Source organism: Macrosteles quadrilineatus, unplaced genomic scaffold (genome assembly GCF_028750875.1).
Source record: "Macrosteles quadrilineatus isolate MER2022 unplaced genomic scaffold, UCM_ALF_1.0 Scaffold_3__2_contigs__length_128488019, whole genome shotgun sequence".
NCBI classification, from domain to species: domain Eukaryota; kingdom Metazoa; phylum Arthropoda; class Insecta; order Hemiptera; family Cicadellidae; genus Macrosteles; species Macrosteles quadrilineatus.
The window spans coordinates 5,430,761-5,453,557 of NW_026542596.1; the positions used below are offsets into that span (position 1 = coordinate 5,430,761).

The 22,797-nt window shown below is 33.5% G+C and overlaps 1 protein-coding gene across 7 annotated transcripts in view; it reads right to left on the reverse strand.

Moving 5' to 3' along the window:
- Nucleotides 1-1,117: 1,117 nt before the first annotated feature.
- LOC128988843 (nicotinate phosphoribosyltransferase-like) overlaps nucleotides 1,118-22,797 on the reverse strand; it is a 56,725-nt gene continuing 35,045 nt past the window's right edge. For 4 of the 7 annotated variants that reach the window (XM_054410533.1, XM_054410534.1, XM_054410536.1 and 1 more), the window contains 7 exons: nucleotides 18,936-19,001; nucleotides 10,701-10,841; nucleotides 10,117-10,241; nucleotides 8,870-9,013; nucleotides 7,444-7,580; nucleotides 5,331-5,459; nucleotides 1,118-4,284 (listed from right to left, as the gene is read on the reverse strand). In XM_054410533.1, coding sequence (XP_054266508.1) covers nucleotides 4,207-4,284; nucleotides 5,331-5,459; nucleotides 7,444-7,580; nucleotides 8,870-9,013; nucleotides 10,117-10,241; nucleotides 10,701-10,841; nucleotides 18,936-19,001 — 820 coding nt within the window. In that variant the 3' untranslated portion in view covers nucleotides 1,118-4,206. The remainder of the gene's footprint in view (nucleotides 4,285-5,330; nucleotides 5,460-7,443; nucleotides 7,581-8,869; nucleotides 9,014-10,116; nucleotides 10,242-10,700; nucleotides 10,842-18,935; nucleotides 19,002-22,797) is intronic. The other 3 variants (XM_054410535.1, XM_054410539.1, XR_008490433.1) reach the window with 2 other exon arrangements.

The window sequence follows — 22,797 nt, forward strand, 5'->3', positions numbered from 1 at the left end:
AGAGTGTTAAGCATACGACTGTTTGGGCCACGGCCTCATTTGGAAAAAATGATTATACAGGTTAATCTTAGCAGAAGACTGGAGCACATATCTGTAACGCATAATATTTATGTTGAAAAGTTTAAACACCTGGGTTTTACTATTGATGCTGATCTCTCCTGGACAGATCATATAAACAACTTAACAAAGAAGCTTTTTACCTGGGATCCATGTGGTAAAAAGGATAAAATGGACTGCAGGCATTCAAGCAGCTAAGACAGTGTATATTTTGCTTTAGTGAAGTTCCATCTCAGGTATGGGTTGATATCACGAATATTAGAAAAGACCCTGTATGGATCATAAACATAAATAAATGTCGTTTTTGGCCCGAAAGTGAACAAAACCATATGTTAATTAATGCTATTAGTATAGTTAGTTTAGTATTAGTATATTAGTAGTAGTTTTGTTTACTTTCGTACCAAAAACGTCATTTGTTTATGTTTATGATCCATACTGGGTCTTTTCTAGTATTTGAGGTTGATATCATGGGGAGGAACATCTGAAACCAAACCTTAACAAAATCCTGGTCAACAACAATCCTCTAATGAATCTTGACCCCACAGATAGCTACAGAGAAACCTTTAAATTGCTAATGCTCCCAACAGTCACAGCACTTTCAGTGCAGTTGTTATATACACTGATCAGCTGGTCTTCTCAGAAATAGAGATTTTCACCCATACCAAACCAGAAAAGCTGCAGATTTCAGCCTTCCTGCACACCATACAACGCACTTCAGTAAGAAACCATCCTGTATCAGCCCCAAGACCTCAAGACTATGAGAGGAAACACTATAAAACAGGGTCTGCGAGACTGGCTCGTGGAACGAACTGATTTCCAATCAAAGAATTCTTTGATCTCATAAAGATAGAAGACCAGAAAATACTTGTAAATCAAGAGATGTAAAACAAACATGACACCATTGTATTTTTTAAAGAATTTACTATCAAAGAATTTTGTTTATTGTATATTGCCCTATCTTTTCCTTTATCTCTCCATAGAAAATTCAATAAGTATTCTGATTTTCATTTTCTTTAAGTTGCATTAATTTTATAATATCAAGGGAAATAAAAAACACATATTTTTACAAACTTTTACTACAATGTGAAAAAATTATGTGACTTCTCTATGATTGTTACAAATGTCTAGCTTTAATTTAGTGCTATGAACAATGTGAGTAGGCAACACCTAGTTAGCCTTAAACAATAAAATATTGGAATGCTTAGTTAGCACTAACTGCATCCGGTGGTAACTTACAACTAAACGGTAACAACAGCCTAGGCACTAACATCCTGGTATAACTGTAGTATATTTAAAATTTTACTAAAAAAGTAACAGTCAAATTATTTTTGTAGTTTACGCAACAATCGCATAAAGATAGTCTTTAAGACACAAGTATAAAATTTAAGGTACGAGCCTTGGCAAGTGCCTGTAAAACTTCTACGACTGTCTTTAAGGCTAATTACGTGAGTTGCGTACACTACTTTACCTACGACCATTTTTAAATTACTAATAATCACTACTCATAATGTCTAAGAGAGGTTGTTTTTGTTTATAACCTCTCATTGTCACTGATTGTGATGCAATAACTCATTGTTCCAACCCAGCCACTCACTCATTGTATAATCAATTAAATTGGCTTTAACCGCTAATAAGTTGATGTTTGAAGCATTAAAATTTTACTTCTTTTCTCTCAATCCTTGAACTTCATTGGTCCAAACTTGTACTGTAAAGTAACAAATCAATTATGTTAAGTAAGTAAACAATACTGTAAAAAAGTGAATTTTTCAATTCTAAGAACTGAATTGAAAAGGCTAGTTAAAAAACGGCCGTAGGTAAACATATTAAGTTCACTAAATGTAACAGTATACAAACATTAACCTTAAGATAGTTTGAAAAAAAAATTATTTGTTCAAGAAATAGGTTTTGTTAAGTACTTCAAATAAGTACTAAAACTGATTCAGGTACTGTACCTTTAAAATGTAGGTTAAATTTGTTATAAGTAACTGAGACTGAATTAATGAAGACTTAGTTTTAAAAGACCAAATTCAAGTTGATTTTTTATAGTTATGTTTATAAAAGTGTATAATATAATTTAAAATTTAACATTATTAACTATATTCACTTTATTTTGACAACTAGATCATTGTTTGTAACAAACTGACTTATAAATTCTGTTTGTTTTAGATAATACCCCTGCCGCAGCAAACCTGCAGACTAAGCAAATTTCCATTTGCCTGATTTGATTTTCAATTAAATCCATTCCAATAACATTACGTATAACGAGTACCTAGGTTTGCTGCCACAAGGAGGGTAATAAAGTGTGTTTTTTAGAAAATATTAATAGCTTAGTATATAAAATGAATAAATTAGCCAAGTTTGATCAAAACATATCCATAAACAAGCAAACTACAACAGTTCAACTTATTCTCCATAAGAATAACAAAAAGATTTTAAATTTCCTTTTTTTCTATAGCCTATAACCATACAAAACCACGTCAAGATACTAAATTATTTGTTTTTTTCAGCTCTTTTAAATGGTTTAGAGAGAAATTGGAAAATTTTATGTTTTGAGGATCAAAAATGAGAAAAACCAATTTTTAACCCATTAAACCCCATGGTCCTTGTTTGAACCAAATTACATCAAAATCGGATAATTTTTGCTCGAGTTATCGTGCTAATGGACACACAAATATATGTGTGGGTACTAATTCATGGTATGTCCAAGAGTTTTTAATTTTTTTTTTATTTTGATTTTTAATAGTGATTTTTTTTTCAAAATTAGGCTTATTTTACTCTAAACTAAATAGTTTAGGTTCAAAAGTTTTCGTGACTTTTGTGACTGTCCCCATAAAATATAATAGTTACTGCCATCGCTTGCCCATGAAAAGGTTAGTTGACAAGCTAACTGGTGAGAGTATGACGTGTCAAATTGCTGATACTGTTTATTTCTGTTAGACTTCATAAAAACATGTTTTTTACAAATGTATAAATCACTTAAAAATCCCTTGAAAGGTTGACTTCAAACTTGGTACATGTAGCGTGACAAATAGGACCTATCTGCACACAAGGAATTAGTCCGTGTTCCAATTCCAAATGGAAGCCATTTAAAATTATTTATCTTAATAATAAAAAAAACCAAGTGATTTTACAACAAAAATACCTGTTACACTTACTGGAACACTTAATATCTGTGTTAATTTAATAACTTATCTGCAAAAAATTGAAACCCCAATTAATTATTACTACGGATATGTTTCAAAAAAGTTTGGTCCAAACTTCTGAAAATAACTACTCCATGAAACTGTTTAAACTGTAAGCATTTGAGATGTTATACGCATCAGAAAATAGTCAACAAATTGTGTAGCGAAGATACAATTGTTAAACATCTAAACTTGGTATAGGCTTGGTTGGATAGTTGTGGATATAACAACCAAACCATCCAATTCATCTTCATTCACTCCAATATTAATAACATTTGTCATATAACATTACTCGGCCTTGTTAAAATGCACCTATTATTTGTATATATTATTTTTCTCTATTCTAACTAACCAATGCCTATATTTTAAAAATAAAGTATTTACATCTCATTTACCTTATGTCCACACTAGTTTGGTATATTAGATAACTACGTTTAAACATAAAATGGCACAATTAACAAAATAAGAGATACCTTAAAGATGTTTGGATTGTAAAAGATATAATTAAAACATAGAATTTATAATTTGTAAAAAGTTCCTAATCAAAAATAAAAATAATTACATTTAACATCATCAATAGCTTTTAATCTACTATCCAAAAATGGACAAATGTACAATCCAGCGCTAACTATATTATTTTATTGTGCTTAAACCATTAATGCTTTAACAGTTTGGTACTTTATAATCTAGAAGTTGCATAGTGAAAATAAATCAAGTATGAAGTACAAGATTAAGCCTAAAAATAATAAATATGCTACATCTAAATAACAAAATAAGGATATACTAACCACTTGTTAACAGCACAAAAACAATATTTCATTTTTTAAAGTCAACAAAATAAATTTAACATTCAGCTACCTAGTACCACTTAAAGATTTATTTTTTCAGCAACGACTCAAGTTGTGTTGCTAGACCAGCAAGGTAGGACTAGCATTTATGTGGTTTCAATGATGGGAAAGCATTAGCTTCAAGACAATTCGCCAATCGGGGCATTCTGAAGCCACAAGTCATGGATAAAGTTGTATAAGCAGTCACTTACAGCAACCTGAAACCAGTTCAACCATTGATAATAGTTAATAATGAGAAAAATGTTGAACACTAAACATTTTTTTAAATATTACACTTAGAGGTGAGAAAGCATGTGGCATTTTGAGCCAAGCATGAAAAGAAGCTGAATCAAGCATTAGACTTGAAAAGTTGGGCTGAACAAAAGTCTCTGATACAGTAAAGGCCAAGTCACACCGAGCTCGCTCCCGCGGCGGGAGCAAATTTTGAAAAATCGCTCACCATGTTGTCAAATGTGCCAAGTCACACCGCACTACCGCGCGCCCGCGGGCGTGCGGTAGTGTCCGCCACGTCCGCCTGCTGAGCGATTTTTTGAGACTACCGCGGCGGGAGTTTTGTCTAGCGCATGCGCAAAGGGGCATTTCGAATGCCCAAGCTATTTAAAGTTTAAAAGTAATACAGTTAAATAAAGTTTTAAATTAAATTTAACACGTTTCTTTTGTTTGATGATGTAGTCTATGTTGTTTTGTATTATCTTCGTAATTAGGTTTATCACCAGAAAAAAATCATTTTTGTTTTGTTGTTTCATCAACTTTTTCGATTAAGAACGTTCACAAGCTGAAAGTGGATAATTTATCCACAACCATATTTAAAATGCTTCGAACAGAAGGTCTAAATTAAATTTAAAAAATAGTTATTCACTTTTTAAAGTAGCCCTACACTAACAAATTAATAAACATTCAATTGCTTCTTAAACACTTTACTTAAAACCTGCAAATTTACATGGCATACTAAACAGGTAAGATGAGTTTCTTATGTAAAAGGAATTGTAATGAACTCATCTCAAAACTCCCGCCGCGGACGCAAACTTTTGGTGTGACATGGCTCGAGGAAAAACATCCGCGCGCGGTACTCCCGCGGCGGATGTCGGTGTGACATGGCCTTAAAGTTCTGAGAATATCAGATCTTCTGTTATCTGAACCTCCCTGTGGACTAAACGACCAAATACCTTGAAAACACATGCTATTTCTGTTTGGTATAACACGTACATCAAGACAAGTTTTAATCGTCATATCTGTCACTGACCTTGTAGGGTGTTGGATTGAGGTTCCGTTTGTGGTCCTGGCGCAGAGTCTGCAGTGAAGCTCTGACTCGGTCCCTAACTTCCTTGAGGCTCGGCTGAGGCTGACAAACTTTCCCATTCTGCCAGTATACCTGCAAAAACATTCACTGGAGTCATTAGGAGAAGGTTTTCACTTTTGGATTTTCATTCAGAATCAAATTTTAAGGTCAACTAAATTACCACTACTCAATTATCAATCATAAAGATGGGGATACTACCTAGGTGTGTATTTTAACCCTAAAATGAGCAAAGGATGAGTGTAGAATAGAGTGTGATGATCTGTGTAGCTTTGTTACTGGCTAAGCTCAGCTGTTTCATTAGTCAGGATCACTTATTTAAAGCCCAATGAATAGGAACAGCTGCGTCCAGTTTTGAACCATTATTAAGCTACTGACTTTTCTCAGGATCGATCCAGCTACATTTTGATAGTTAGGCGAGCACTATATCCACTCGGCTACCCAGCCATACTTGTCCAGTAGACCCACTTTCATTTGGATCCGTTTGGATTGGACTTCAGCTGTTTTGAATATCCTCATGTGTATGACTCACACAAGCACTGTTATGATTACAGATACGTAAACAGCCTGCCCAGTATCTTACAGAGCAACAGAGGTTATTGCTGTGTTCTTTGATTTTAAAGAAAATTGCTGATTTTTGCACCAATGTGTAGTTTTTAAACGTGACTTTATATAACCTTTTGACGGTAAACATTTTTTTTCAGTTTGGACAAAGAACTGTTCCTGAGATTTCCAAAATAGTCTACTGTATTTTCAAAAATGTTATTGCCCTAGGATGCAAAATACCATCTCAACAGACAGAAATTGATAGTGTAGAAATTTTACATTGCTTTCTTGAATATGATCACATTATTGCAAGAGAAGACGTGAATTGAATAGATCATATAACAAATTTGCATGTTAACAGTTTATATATCAGCAATCTGCTTGGTATTTTCCTTTAAGAAATCAATCATATTTCCGCCTTCTACAAAGCAGCTGGTTTGCTTTCTGTAACATGGGTTTGTTGTATTGCCTTTTTATGATCCTGATCACTTTTGCAAGAGGTAAATTTTCCAGTACAAGGTTATTTAGCGTAAAACATGTTATGTTGTTGCAAAGTATTAATTCAAAGACTGGGAAGAAACATTTTCTTATTTTTAGCCCACAATATACGATTTTTTTTTATAATCCCACAACATACGATGATTACAGTTGTTTAGAAACATTAAATCCTGTTAAGAATAAACGGGTAGACTTCCGTATCTGTTGGCACATACAACCGAATGAAAATATCAATTGTTCGATTGTTTCATTCGATATATTGTTTGGTTAGTTAGGTTAACCTTACCTAACTAACCAAACGATATATCTAATCATTGATATATCGATGAATATTTTCATTCTGTTGCTTGGGCCAACAGATACGGAAGTCTACCTGTTAGATATTGTTAAACAAGATTGATAATATATACTTAAAAATAATTATCAAATGGTTTTTCAGTAGAGAAATTATCTTCTACAGAAGAACAATTCCTAACCTAAGAGATCTTTATTTTTTTTTTTAGACAGGAGGACTTACAGCTTAGGATGACTCCGAACAACTGTATCATAGCACTATACACACCTACTACTCTCTCCTCAAACAACAGATAGTTATCACTTTTATTTTGTTTTGGCCTCTCGCTTTAAGCTTTTATTTGCTCTTGAACCATTAGGAGTATAAGTCCCTGGTCCTAAGCACTAGCTTAGCTGTGCTGCGATATTTGGTCTAATTGAAAAGTAGTTTTATAGTGTATTGTGTTGTTTCGTGTATGTAAATGTCTTGTGTAAAATGTACATTTTTATGTGTAAATTTTGATGTTTTTTAACGTGTTGCACGCTCCGAAGATGTAAGCTTTAAGTAATTTAAGTTTGACACAAAATGGAGGTAAGCCTAAAAAGTCATACATAACTAGTCCAGGGGCTATCAGAATGAATATTATCAATAGTTATCCTAAAAAAACGAAGTATCATAGAAACAGAAACACTGGCTAAATAACAGCACTTAATCACATATACACTTATATCAGCTCATTACCTTGTACAATGCCTCTACGCTAGTGGGGATGACGTACGCTCTCTTTGACTCCTGGAAGGGATGACGACACAACACCCTCTCGCCTGCCTGGGGCGGCGGCTCTATGGACCTCTGCATCAGGTCGATCAGAGCATGCCCTGCAAACGACCGACATAGGAGACTGACATGCATTTTACATGGTCATAATGTTATGGTCGAACTTTTAAAAGATCAATCCGAGGTATTTCTAAAGAAACGAGTCAGGATGCCAAATAAACCGGGGAAATCAGTAGTATAAGTTTCTTCAGCAGTAACTGTAAAAAGGTTTCTGATCTGTTATTAGTGTATCTACTTTTTTTAACAATTCCTAACCAGCCACTTGGCTTTTCTCTAAAACACAACCTAAATAAACAGTTAATGTGGCTTACACACTGGGTCAGATCTGTTCATCTAACAGCATGTGTTCCAGACCACTCATAATATTTTCCACAACATTATTACAAATAAAGAAAACGTTGAATGAATAATCATGTTTTTGAACTAACATTTTTTTGCTGTGACTGTGATATGACTGATGTGACTGAACTGTGACGTGCCAGAACTGATGTGTGTCTATAAAAAGGTCTATAAAAATATATCCATAAACTAGCACACTACAATAAATTTCTTATTCTCTATCAAAATAACATGTGGGCTATTTTAAATTTTCTCGGAAGCCAATGGCCGTACTAAAACACTTCAAAATACAAAATTATTTATTTGTTTTTTTAAACTCTACAAAATGGTTTCATCAAAATCAGATGATTTCTGCTTGAGTTATCGTGCTAACGGACACACATATACAGTAGACTCCCTCTTATCCGGACTCCTCGGGACCGAGGCCAGTCCGGATAACGGTTTTTCCGGTTCAACCGACGTTCCCAAAATCTCGTTAAACGGACCATTTAAATGCATACTCTATACAGTATTTGACTTAAAATTAGGAGAGCATTGTATTTAGACACGTAATCACTGGTCTCAAATCTTTCCCACGAGAACAGTCGTTTCACTACCACCCACTTCCTGCAAATCTATTCCAGTTAAACCGATGTGCTGATAAAAATTATCCAGATAAAGAGGTGTCACTTCTACCGAGTGTAGTCCGGTCAAACCGAGTCCGGTTAATAGGTGTCCGGATAAAAAGGAGTCTACTGTATATATGAATTTGAACAGACAGTGTTTTTGTACTGATCAAAACAAAAAAGTGAACCGGTCCCGGGTCTAGGTCTTACCATGAGAACTTGCTTATTTCCTATATGGGAAATTCGCTAAAACATTTATGGTGAAGGTCAAACACCTTTTTAGGCTAATTCTTTTAAAATAGACAGGAATTGATAAGATACAGTAAGAGCAAGATCTCACACTAACAGAAGAGCTTATTTAGACTTCCAATTCTACCAACACGTACCATCAGCACCGTAGAGACGGTAGGCATCCTTGCGTCCAGGCATGGTCACTTTGCCTACGTCTTGACTCAGCTTGATCCTGGGAACTCCATTGACTTCTACCAATTTGTACACGCAGCCTAGAGCTGGCTGTCGCTGACATGTCACTGTAATTTGTAAAGTAAACAATCAAATCAATAGTGCAGCAACCACAAACAAATAGCCAGATCCAACCCGAGTGTGACTAACTGTTAGTGTTAAACAGCTTTAGTTAGGCTAGACCAGGTGCTTTATTATTTTTAAAGCAGGATAAAATAACTTTTAATTCTAGAAAGATAAAGTCTTTATCACGATAATCATCGGCAATAAAAGGTTCTGCAAACAAGATAGTACTTTCTATAGGGTAGGGCAATGAAAGCACCCCAATTTATAAGTAGTACAAACTCAATAATATTCACTCTAAACTAAAGATATAAATAGCACATAAAAACGAAGCTTATCTTTTGCCATTTTAACTTAACGAAGTCATTTTTCCATTTCTTGAGAAAGAAATCCTGCAAGTGACGTCCTTGTCCTACTTGACATTCCTTTTTAAGCACTTGAAAACTCCATCAAATACTCATCCAGCATTTCTTCAGGAATTATTTAAGTTTTTGGACAATTCCTAGCTTTGGTTCAAGCAATTATGTGTGGTAATTTTGAAAAACCTCTAACTTCAAGTAACTTATTAGAACAGACCCCCCCCCCTCCCAAAAAAGGAGCCAACGTAAAGCTTTCAACAACAAAAGCTTCCTGGCAAATCTCTTTGGACTTTCAGTTACTGTGACTCGCACTCTTTCAACATTTGCTGGTGTACAAAGAGTTTTGCGGAACCTATCGATTATTTTTCAGGTTTAAGCGTTTATCCTAAATAATTTTACTCAGTTCACCATTGTTTTCCAATCTGGAACAGCGCCATGTTGACCAAGGATGGAATGTGGTCCAAACAATATCTGGGTTTTTGCACAAGAATCACTATTTTTTAAATAGGTTTCCACATCAAAATCTCAGTGTTAATAGCCTCAGGAATAATATTTAATAAAATTGCATGGTTTAATTTATGTTATAAGCACAGCTGATCATTTGTTGTTGCAACAATTAACATGTGACAGCTAAAACAAATTGTGGCGTTCTCATTTTTGATATTTTTTTTATTAAAAGTCTTCAAACTTAAATAATACTGCTCAATCAAATTTTCATAAGTTTTTTAAGAGTGTATTGTTTGAATTACCTAGATGAGTTCCGATTCCAAAGCAGTCGATTTTATGACCTTGCTCGTTGAGGCTTAAGATAGTCTCTTCATTGATGTCATTTGAAGCAACAATTTGCAGCTGAGCAAACCAGGGAATGTTGTACCTGCAACAGGTGACGATCAATGATAAGGATTAAAATATTTAGAAAGTTTTGAGCAGTGTGCGGAGATTGCAGACCCTCTGCTGTTTGACTACACAATGAAAAATGAGGTGGAGTAAAGCACTCTTTCAACCCGTTGTGCATTAGGCGAGATGCTGCTGCAATATTCTGAAGCAACGGAATGTGGCAAACACAGACTGTTCATGTATCAACCAATCAAGTTGATTCTTCTTAGATTTTCTTTCAATCAGATAACAAATTGTTGCACAGTAACTCAGCTATGAACTGCAAGTGCTGTTCTTAGTCAACTTTTCTGCATAGTCCTTACTGTACTAGAGAATATTTTAATACTTTATTCTGAAATGGTGACATATAATATAATATAAATGAAATATAATTTGTTCTCAATTGTTTTACAAGGGGTTGAAAAGATACACTTCATACAAGTACCAAAACACCTACTTGTTGCCGATCTTGACAAAGCACTCTCGGGCTTTGTTAGAGAGATAGGCCAAGTCTCCGCTGTCAATGCGGATGCCGACGGCACGGTAGCCGAGCTCATTGAGCGCCAACGCCACAGCGCAGAAGTTAAGCAGCCCACTCCTGCAACAGACAAACACTTGCTGATAGCGTCGATTGAATATATACTACCATCAACTTTTGGATAACGAAGTTGAAATTGCATCTATATAGACTGGATGTATGAAATTTGTTATTAAAAAAGAACGTAGTGGCAGAAGCCAATCTCCAAATTTTTAACTTTTTCTTACCCTACTAGTTTTTGTTAATGTAATAAGTTAAAAAGTTTGTGTAGGCCTGTTTTACAAAAATCAGTAATTATCATCTGATTTTTATTCTCAATCGGGATAAATATTTAACATGGAAATGGAATGTCTTCATGCTCAAAGGTAACTAACTAACCTGTTTTTTTTTTAATTTGTTGTTAAAAAGCCATAAACAATTAATCTATCAATTGATCTAGTTTATACAAAAAAACAAAATTAAAAATTCTTGACGGAGTAAACTTTCCAAGAAGTTCCATATAAACATTCTTTGCATTAACATATAGACTCGAACAAAAATTATCTTTGCACTTGAATCTGCAAATCTGAATCTGCATGAGACAATCTAGTGTTCTTGATAAAAAATCTTTCTTGAAAAAAAGTATTAAAACTACATAGAATTTATGTAATCAAACTGTGTTATGGTATTTGTTTTGTAAAATTTAATATAATTGACTCCTCAGGATACAAACTACATTTTCTTCATCATGTTTCTTGAAGTTATTCAGACAACATTAATTCTATTAAATCATGGCATGTAGTCAGTGTAGCAATAAAATTAACACAACCCTCATGCTTAAGTTTTGCATGCCCCTAGGAAACTAACTGAATAATATAGTAAACTGTAAACCCTTTTTTTAAATTGAGAATTATTTATAACTAGGAAACCCATGCGGCTCAATGAGCAACGTAGTAAGAAACACCAACTTGGTGTTTGGATTCGAGTAACTGTACGGTATTAAGATTCTTAGAGTTGTTTGAAAACCTAATGGGAATTAATTTGATTTAAATATCTCAAATTTTGTCTTGGAGGTTCGCGTATATTCCTGTCCTCGGTCTTGTTAACTTACTGATCATTAGTTTGACACAAAGTAACATTGGGTAACTTTATGTCTTTGAGCAGTAGCTCTTCTTCGATTTGAGGCATCCCTCTAAACTAATACATTTTCTCCAATAGGGAATCCTGAAAAGTGGGATGATATCAACCATTTCAGGTGCTCAATTTTTAATGTATACCACAAACTCTGGGTTACCAACTGGACAGCCATAATCTGCTTTGAATTTAACAGCAACTCCATTGGAAGTTGGTCGATTTAGCGTCTTTTAAGGGTCCGCTCTACCTCTTCCGTTACGTGTAAGGGTTTGGGGCCCTCGTGTTTCTAAAGGCTACATTTAACGTAAAATCAAAGTTAGGGTCTCATTTTGAAGAGGATTAAATCATCTCAAATATGGTGGTTTCAATATTTTTAATATCATAGCATAAAGCCTGAAAATCCTCTTTTGAATGTAGACGAAAAACTGCAATTTTAAACTGCGTTAACTTATTATAATCTTTGCTACTATAAAATTCTAAAACCAAGTATGCATGGATTGTTCTTTGTTCTATAAAACCCTGTTTATTGTTTTATACTAGCATGTATGGGTAATTTACAAAGTAATGGCCTGTGAACCTCTGCAACTAGCAAAGTTGAATCTGTAACCTACCGAACCTTGCGGCCACAAGTGGAACTACACGCGTGTAGCCCCTCCATTACCGCCTTCCTTCCCCTCTTCAGAAGAAAGCTTTACCTAAGATTATTTACGGTATTGGTGGACGACTATGTATAGAATAGTTTAGGCCATAGTTCAAGATGTGGTTGGAAATCCATTACTGCACGGAAACAATAATTAAATTCTTGTTCATCTGAAATACACTGTTGTTAAATAAACATAACAGTTTATAAATTGAATCTTTTTATACACAGATTGTGCGGTGTATTTATATTAGAGAGGAAAAAGTCGATAGGTTTGGTATAAAAGAGTATAATTTATTTATTACGAGAAAAATGAATGCGTGATGTTATGAGCGGTGATTCGAGACGAACGAATGCAACAATGGATGTGATCATGTGATGGAATTACATGGACTGTTAAAAACAAAGACGTATAAAATTAATACAAAAAACAAAGGCAACTTGACTGAACACAGATATACTAAGATAGGTAACTGAAATACCCCTGCTGCAGCAAACCTGAATTTCCATTTTTTTTAACTGATTTTCAATTAAATCTATTTAAATAACATAAGGTTTAACGAGTGCATAGGTTTGCTACTACAAGGAAACTAATAAAGTGTGTTTTTTAGTAAAATATTAATAGCATAGTATAAAATAATATATTTGCCAAGTTTGATCAAAATATATAAATAAACAAGCAAACTACAACATTTTACAATATTCTCCATAAGAAAAACATAGGAATATTAAATTTAAAATTTTTTTAATTTTCTCCGTTACCAATAACTGTAGAGAAACACTTTGATATACTAAATATTTTTTTTAAGCTAGAGAGAAATTGGGAAATTTTGTGTTTTGAGGGTCAAAAATGAGAAAACCCAATTTTTATAATAAAACCCTCCGTTCCCATAGTCCGATCATGTTGGTTCGCAAACTCATTCAAGTTTATCCCACCTTACACCTTTAAACCAAATTTCATCAAAATAAAAAAAAATACTCAAGTTATCGCATTCACAGACGTATATACAGGGTGAGTTTTAATTGTTCCACCCTCCAACTTTTTTCTACATATTTTTAAATATCAATCCCAGACCACTTTTAAACATTGCTGAGTAGTAAGTACTTAATTTTGACAAGGTGGTCATTTTCGGCCACCATCTTGGATTCGCCATATTGGATGCAAAATATTTTTTTCAAATGTAAAGGTAGGGTTGTGACTTATTATTCCAAACAAGATTTTTACCCTGATTACAATGCCACAATCCGTTTTTAGAAATCTTGATCCATTCCAAAGTTATGAGGAATTTTTATAACTTTATTTTTAGCCCCTTTTAACATAGTGCTAGATTAAGATAAGTATACACCACCAGTCATTGCCAACCTATTTTCACTTGGCTATGACGGATAATTTTTTCGGCCGCCATCTTAAATCTGCCATTTTGAAATGTGATTAATTATTTTAAATATGAAGGTGGTGTTGTGACCCATCATTTCGAATTACTTTTTTAAGCTGAACTCAATGCTGCAATCCGTTTTTTATTTTCATATTTTGTTTTTAAAATATGGCAATTGTTTATTTAAAATGTCAATATTTCAAAAACAAAATAATAAAATGAAAAACGGATTGCAGCATTGAGTTTAAGTAACGTCCGATCTTAATAATCGATAATTCAAATGAAAGCCGATATTTCACTGAAAGTCTTAAATCAAAACATATAGGATAAGGTAATTATTCCCCATATTGCAAGACCGTATCTGGTATGAGATTCTATCAATGAAAAATAAGCTGTTTTTGCAGTTAATAGCCATTTTAAGCCTCTTACCACATACAGGGTGTTTGTGAACTCTCTCGAAAAAATTCACAAGATTATTCCTTGGGTTAATACATGAATATTTTACATTATAAACATGGGTCGCCGGAGCCTCGTTTTCTGTCTGTCTGTCTGTATGTGTTTTTTATAAATAACTTTTATAAATAGGTACAAACTTTAAATTTGTCACACTTGTGTATTTTAACGTGTTACACAAACATGCAAAATTTCATTTCGTTGACTATAGCCGTTTAAAAATGGCGGCCATCTAAAATCTTTGACCTCAAATTACATGAAAACCACTAGAGTTACAAAAAAAAAAACACAAGAATAACAAAATGTGGGAAATTTTATGCCAAATCAAATGACACCTAGATCTTAAAGATCGGACAACAAACAGCTGAGTTATAAACTTTTTAAATAATTAATAATTTCTTTACGGGCTTTTAGTTGTTATTGTTTATTCTTTAAAATCATCTGATCCTTTCTAAATTGTCACAACAATGTAAGACAGCTGGTTGGACATATGATTTTGAGATGATGATCACATGATTATTTTGAGTTATTATTTTTTTTAATAATTAATAATTTTTTTACTGGATTTTAATTGTTATTGTCTATTCTTCAAAATCATCTGATCCTTTCTAAATTGTTACAACAATGTAAGACAGCTGGTTTGCCCTAACAACAACATTTAGTTTTTTTACTAGATGGTAAATGTATTAAGTGTCCTATTTTTACCTTAACAATTGAGATCTTTTTAAGGTTACGTAATGTACTCTGTATCAGATGATTTTAAAGAATAAACAATAACAATTAAAAGCCAGTAAAGAAATTATTAATTATTTAAAAAGTTTATAACTCAGCTGTTTGTTGTCCGATCTTTAAGATCTAGGTGTCATTTGATTTGTGTCATAAAATTTCCCACATTTTGTTATTCTTGTGTTTTTTTTTTTTTTTTCTTTTTTTTTACTCTACCGTAGTGGTTTTCATGTAATTTTAGGTCAAAGATTTTAGATGGCCGCCATTTTGAAATGGCTATAGTCAACGAAATGAAATTTTGCATGTTTGTGTAACACGTTAAAATACACAAGTGCGTCAAATTTAAAGTTTGTCCCTCGATTCAAACTCGAGTTATAAAGTTATTTATAAAAAACACATACAGATAGACAGACGGAAAACGAGGCTCCGACGACCCATGTTTATAATGTAAAATATTCATGTATTAACCCAAGGAATAATCCTGTGAATTTTTTCGAGAGAGTTCACAAACACCCTGTATAAGGTCCAGTTGTCAGGCTCTTGCAAAGGCTATTTATGTGAGCCTTCCATGAAAGGGCAGAATCTATGGTGACTCTAAGCAGCTTGGCTTTTGGTGCTGGGTTGAGAGCTATTATTATTGTTTGTATGAAAATGTTACTAAATATATTGAATACTTTTGATTTTCATCTTTTATTCCATAACCACAAAATCTAACATAAATTATTAAGTTAATAATAAGCGTGCGTGCTATCTCATGTATTCAAAGGCCTTCCATTTGTCATTAACCCACCACACTTACTATTATTAAAAGAAAGAACTCCAATAATGCTAAGGAGAAACTTAAATCCACCTAAGCTGTGCAACGGAACCAGACTGACGATTAAAAAAATTACACCAAACTTGATCGAAGCAACAATCATCAGTGGCAAGTTCAAAGGAGAAATAGTCTTAATCCCAAGAATACCGATGATTTAATCTGAATTACCGAATTCAAGCGACTACAATTTCCTTTTTGCAATCACCATTAATAAGGCACAAGGGCAAACCCTAGGCTATCGCTGGTTTAAATTTAGAAAATGCATACTTTCACACGGACAGCTTGTTTTTTGGTATTCATTTTTTAAATTTATCGTAAACAACAAATTACCATTTAAGATAACAGTTGTTAAGCACAGCAACGCACGCCGGGTAACTGCTAGTATGAATATAAGTTGGAGACATTTAGGGACTCTAGACAGAGTTCTGTAACCGTCCAACAATCCGTGTAAAACTGATCTTCAGGGCTTTTGGTACTAGTTTTTGCTACAAGTTCATTCTTCAAATCACTAGGCCTATCATTGATGTGCTCCTTAGTGAACATTGATTGAGCTAAAATCAAAATCAATTCACGCTAGTTTCATTACCTTTTACAATAGATCACAGAGCACAAATCTTAATTGAAGGAGTTTGAATTGCAACACTCACTTTTACACCCAGCAGTATGTGAATTGAACATAGCACTATTGACAACTAAAATCCCATAAATTAATGACAATAGAATAGCAACCACATATAATCTGGTTAAATTTTAGTTCTCATTCGTCTTCTTCAAATGAAGTACAAGAGGTAATCAATAAAAATATTAAAAAAAATATATAGACAATGTATTTTTTAAATATTTAGATTGTGAAAAATAATTCTCCTTCCTTAATCTAGTATTCCTAGTAGGCACAGTTCAGAAGCACTTAGTTTTTAACAATCAAACTAATTTAAGCAAGTAAGATATACGAGTCAAAGGTGTTATGTAAACTAAGCTTATTTAAATCACCATAGCTTTCACACAGTATTTATAGTCCTCGCCACTCTAACTTGAGGCAGCCTAAGGCCGCACTAGATATAGGGCTTGCGGCCTTGGGCTGTCTTAAGTTAGGGTGGCGAGGACTATAGTTACAGTTTGATGTAATCTGAGATGTTTTACTCCTTACTTGTTTCCACAAATAGCATTTCCCATATATAGTTGTATATTAAATTAACTTGCAGACTGTGATAATCATCTACATGAAACAACAAAAGTGGACATGAGTCTGTGAAGTGGAAATGCGTACGTGATGTGAAACAAAAAAGGTGCAACAAACATTAGCAATGATAAACCTACCAAACTTCTAGATGGAAACTGACGTAGAAACTCACTGCAGATTACTTCAACACTTTACGTTGTAGACTTGAAATTTATTTTTAAATAGTTAAAGTTAATAAAGTACTAACAAAATCTTTAGGGCTATATGCTAATTTTCAGTCTTAACATTACTTACTACAGACTTTCCTTGGTTAAAAGTTTTTTTTATAAGTGACGATTTATAAATTTTTTATTTGTCACCACCAAGTTAGTAAATAATACCTACTTTTATGGGTTGAATGTGATTAATAATCGATTTGAAGTTGTATCAATTTTGTTACATCAAATGCAAGTTTTGGTATTGAGAATGAACTAAAAAAATTTCAATTTTATGAAGTATAAAACAAGCTAACGTAGTTCAATGTAACTAATTTGAATAACAATTGTGAGTTTAATGTATACATGTGTTTTAGGTAGTATACTAACTTTAATGTAAGTGCATTAGTACTCAAATTTTCTACTGTACCACATTAAGATGGTCTAAAATTGTAATAGGCTATTGGATTTTAAAAAAATTCAGGATTTTTCTCTTTTAAATAGACCAAATTGAGCTGAGGTTTTACCGTTGCGCATCTGCAAAGATTTTTATATAGATAAACTCAAGCTTTTGTCACAATTGCAAAAATGCATGTGCTAAATTAAGTAATCAATTTTTTAAATGGTTTATGCCATAATTGAATTGAATCGCGGAGAACAATCATGATATTTCCGTGACCGTGGGAGACGATGATGATGTCCACATGGTCGAGGGAGATATCAAAGATTTTGCCACGATTGCGGAAGATGATGTTGATTTTCTATGACCACGGGAGACGATGCTGATGTCTACCAGGCCACGGAATATGTTAAAGATTTTTACGGGATTGTGTAAAACTATGATGATGTTTTTAGTAAACTCTAAAAAAAACACCTCAGCTCATCCAGATATAAGTGGCAAAGTAATTTTAAGTTAATTTTTAAAATCAATAGTTTTATTTAAAAGCATATTTTGGAAGCACATTCTGTCAAAATTAACACAACCCAGAATTGAAAACATTTTTACAAATTTCTTATGTCCTTTTAAGAAACAAACCGTATTGTTGTGGACAAACCACAATTCACTGCACACTTATTTTACTTTGTTGGAACCAAGATTAGTTAGCTAAAATATGTAAAAAGTTAAGTATTTATTATATCACTTTCCACCCTTAGTCTTGCCAAACTAATGTTAGTTTAAAACCATATGAAACATCCAACTATCATGTAAACGTAGTAACTTATATTTATCTTTTAACGCCAACTAAAACGTTTTACCAAAATTATAATAGCCTAAAAAAACAATGTTCAGAATAATTTAGTCATCAGGTGAATTAAAATATTTGTAGATGATTAAATTTTATATATACAACAAAACGTATCTCACAGTCATATTAAATGTATAGATCACATTAACAACTTTACTTCCTATAACTAAAACATGACAATTACAGATTAAATGGTTAGAAATATGTACACAATTCTGAAGCCTTAAGCAAAAGTTAAGCGGCTTCCAAGTATGAACCAAACATGAAGCTTGCAACTACTTCCGACCCGAGACGAGAATATGTACAAGTCTACGACAAAACAAGACAAGCAACACAGAGTAATGTTGGACCAATGGGAGTGAAGCAAGCGTAGCCCGTGAGATGTAGGACTTACCACAAGGCACTCACATGAGTAAGTCGTGAGATCTGGCCGTGAGTCCAACAGTAGGATCCATCAGCGGTCCGGAGTTAAACCTTCATAACAGTGACAACTGAGCTAACAACTACCACTCGGTGTACCAGTGTTCTGGGTCTTACCACATACAGTAGGATACCAACTAAACACTTTCAACCCAAATAACGATTAAATTAAATACTTTAAACCATAATTGCAATCAGTTGGAACGCTTTTAACGGAAGAAATAACAACTTTCCAAGGCAGACTTAAAAAAATACACCAAAATTAATTTTAGATGAAGGAAGGGAAAGTGATGTAACACACCAAGAGGCGTGGTACAGGGTTTGAGGTCATGGTCGTTGACTATTACACGAGAGCTAACTACAAACACACTACCTGCCTAAATTATTACTTCCAACCTCTGTCCGCTAAAAGTAAACGGAATCAGACACAGTGTGTCATCACTGTTTAAAGTGGTGGTGTCATTGCAAAAACATTGCAAGAAGAAAAACAAATAAAAAGATAAAAATAGGACTGCAGTAGTTTTAAAAATGCAAAATTGACCTACATACGTAAATACCTTCCAAACAAAATTATGGTTATTCGGAACAACCTTCCCCCCTCTTCATTTCGGTTAAGAGAAGTCATACTGTCATAAAGAAGAACTAGTTTCTGTCTGTGTGTTTGGTCCTAGTGAAATCAACAATCTACATAACGGTAATCGTCAATGTGGAATTTTGCACCAAGACAGCGGACAATTGCAGCCTCTGGGGACATCAAAATGAAAAAGTAAATCGGTCCCGTGCCTAGATCTTAACATGCCACCTACGATAATAGCTACTTCCCTATAGGTAAATTCGCTAAAAAAGAGGTAAAGTAAGTTTTGTAAAAGTAAAGTAATCAACAGGTAGATTATAACCGTTTTCTACTGTAGATTGAATAAATCTATTATTCTTCAAAGATAAGCTTCCAAATTGATTTATATTAGAGTCGTGGTCGTCACCCAAGGACCATGACTTAAGATTTTAGGAACTACATTAACTTCAAGGTCTGTGACTCACTGTGAAGCACGGGTAAAGCGATTAGCGAACAAAAGCGAACTCCAACTATCTGAATCACCAATTATACGAATCACTTGCAGAAATAGTTTTAAAAACCTAAACTGTAGTAATAATAATCGTTAGTAAAGAAGGCAGAAGACATAATCTCGACAAAATCCTAAACAACTTTAAGGGTTGTAATAGACGTCATCATCTCCCATGGTAATGGAAACATAATTATCGTCTTCCTTGATCACAAAAAAATTTTTAATATCTTCCGCAATCATGTAGAGATTATCATAATCTCGCGGACATGGAAACATCATCTCTGGTAAAGTCTTGAAAATCTTCTGCGGTTTGTAGACATTACCATCCTCTTTGAAGGTCACTGAAAATCATCATTGTCCTCTGCAATCACAGAGAAAGATCACAAAACCTTCTCAGACGCGTTCTTTGATTACGATTGCAAAAGTTTAGCACGACTCAGCCTATTTATTTTAAAATACCCCAAATTTCAATAGAAATCTAAGTATCTGAATATTTGATTAATCCGAATGTGGTACAATTGATTCAGATAATTTGAGTTCTACTCTAGTTACTAAGAAAATTTTTTATAAAGACATGTCTAGATTATTCAAGGGTATAAATCTTTAATGTTTTCTAGTTCATCTTATCTTACTAATATTATAAACTAGTGCACCTGTTGCTCGAATTCGAGCAATTGCAAAATATTAAAGGAGTTTTTTTTTACGAATAACAGTCACAATTTCCGTTGACTTAAAAGAGTCAACTCAAAGATAATGTAATCAATCACTCCACTCCAGTTATCGAAACTGGAAACGAACGCTCACTCCACTCCATCTATCGAAACTGAAAACGAACTCACTCTGAAAACGAACACTCTTGTGTGTATCATGTGGTTACCATGAACAGCTGTAATTAATACAAATTATTCGTCTGTTTAGGTAAACAAAATCTTTTCTTCATAAGAAATACATTGGGATTTTGATGGCCTGCGGGGCAAAGCCCAAAGACTTTTATTACAGGAATTTGTGAAAGGGGGCGTCTAAAAAAAAATACTTAATTTTGACACCTCGTTTGTAAAAATCCGTCAATTATTAACGGAGGAGTAGTGTTTCATAGAAATCGCCTTCGCGTATTATATATAAGGATGTGAAAGTTGTGTGTTTGTTTGTTTGTTTGAAGTTCAATCACGCATCAACTACTGGACGGATTTGGCTTGAATTTGGCATGATGATAGCTCACATTACCGATTAACATATAGGCATATTCTTATCTTAAAAATCCTTTCGGGCTCCGCCCCAGTGGCTCTGTAGTTCCCCATGTTAACCTTATGAGTATTCATATTTAAAGGGAATTAAAGAATTTAGTCAGCTGTTGGTTCTTAAAAAGTTGGTTCTATGATATGCAAAAGCATTAAAAAGTTATAAGATTTACCAACAGGGTGCAGCACTATATTTTTTTGCATTTATGAAAACAGCAAATTTGAATTAAACAGCAACAAAAAACTGTGATACGCAATGAGAACTAACTGTCAAAGTAGGATTGTTTACAGTTATGTTTGTTTTTTATTAATTTCACGAATAATTTGTGATATTTTGCAAACTTTTTATAATTTATTTTTCTCTATTGTTTAGGTGAAGTGGTAGAACATTATGGCTATGGTAGATGTGTAATACTATAAAATACTGTAAATTTAAAGAAGCAAAATATCCCAACCCCTACGAAGGACGGGTACTCTGCTAGTAATAAATATAAGCAAAAAGTAAACTTTACCCAGAACACTGTATTTGACCTAGTTCTAACACTTGTGGTTATTAAAAATAATATATATATATATATTGGTGTGCTAATTGTGACATAACATTTAAATTTAATGAGAAAATATTTTGTTCCTGCCATGGAACAAACAAAATTTGAAAACAATTTGAATAATTATAAAATAATATGATCAAAAGACAAAGAAGAAAGAAAATAGGTAAAAGATTTAAAAAATTTAAAGTCCATGCAAAAGCCAAAATAAATCTAACATAAAGCATGCATCACAACAAGAAAGACACCGCTGCAAGAGTTGAGAATAACATCTGCATGGGATCAACTAGTTAAAGACTGCTGCAAAATTTTTAAAATCATATCAATTCCTGTAAATAGGTTTATGTTTATTACAATAATTAGGTGAGTGATAGACCCAGAATCCAAGGCATCACTGCTTTCGTGAGTTTGGGTCCTGTTGCCAGCCACTAAATTTTATCTATGGTTATCACTTTTTTTATTTTACTAGCTCACAGGTTGCTTTGCTAGATATGTTCCAAGCACAGATACAAGACCTATGGACGGGCAAATTCAAGACTTAAAGAGGCCTCTTAAAATAATTAAGTGTGTCTATAGTTTTATACTTAAGGGAGCTAATTACTGAATGTAATAATTAAATACTTTCCTTTTTAAGGAACCAAAGTATAAAACACTACAAGATATGTTTGAGATGTTTAACAAATATATATTAAATATTATATTTCTTTTACTCAGTCCTTCAGGCCTGGGTTCTAACCCTCAAATTACCACTGGCTTTTATCACTCGGTAGATGATAGCTAGAAAACTAATGTCTCTCAGGCAATTGGTTGTGTTGCTAGCCTAGTGGTTAGCGTCCCGGACTTCGGTGCGGGAGGGACGGGTTCCATCCCCGGCACATCCACCAAACTTTGATCTCTCGTATCTTCTCTTGTAAAATGCCACTGGCGTAGAAAAAAAAAAAAAAAAAACTTTCTTTGTAAAGAACTCCCTCCATTTGACATAATTAAACATAATTTGACA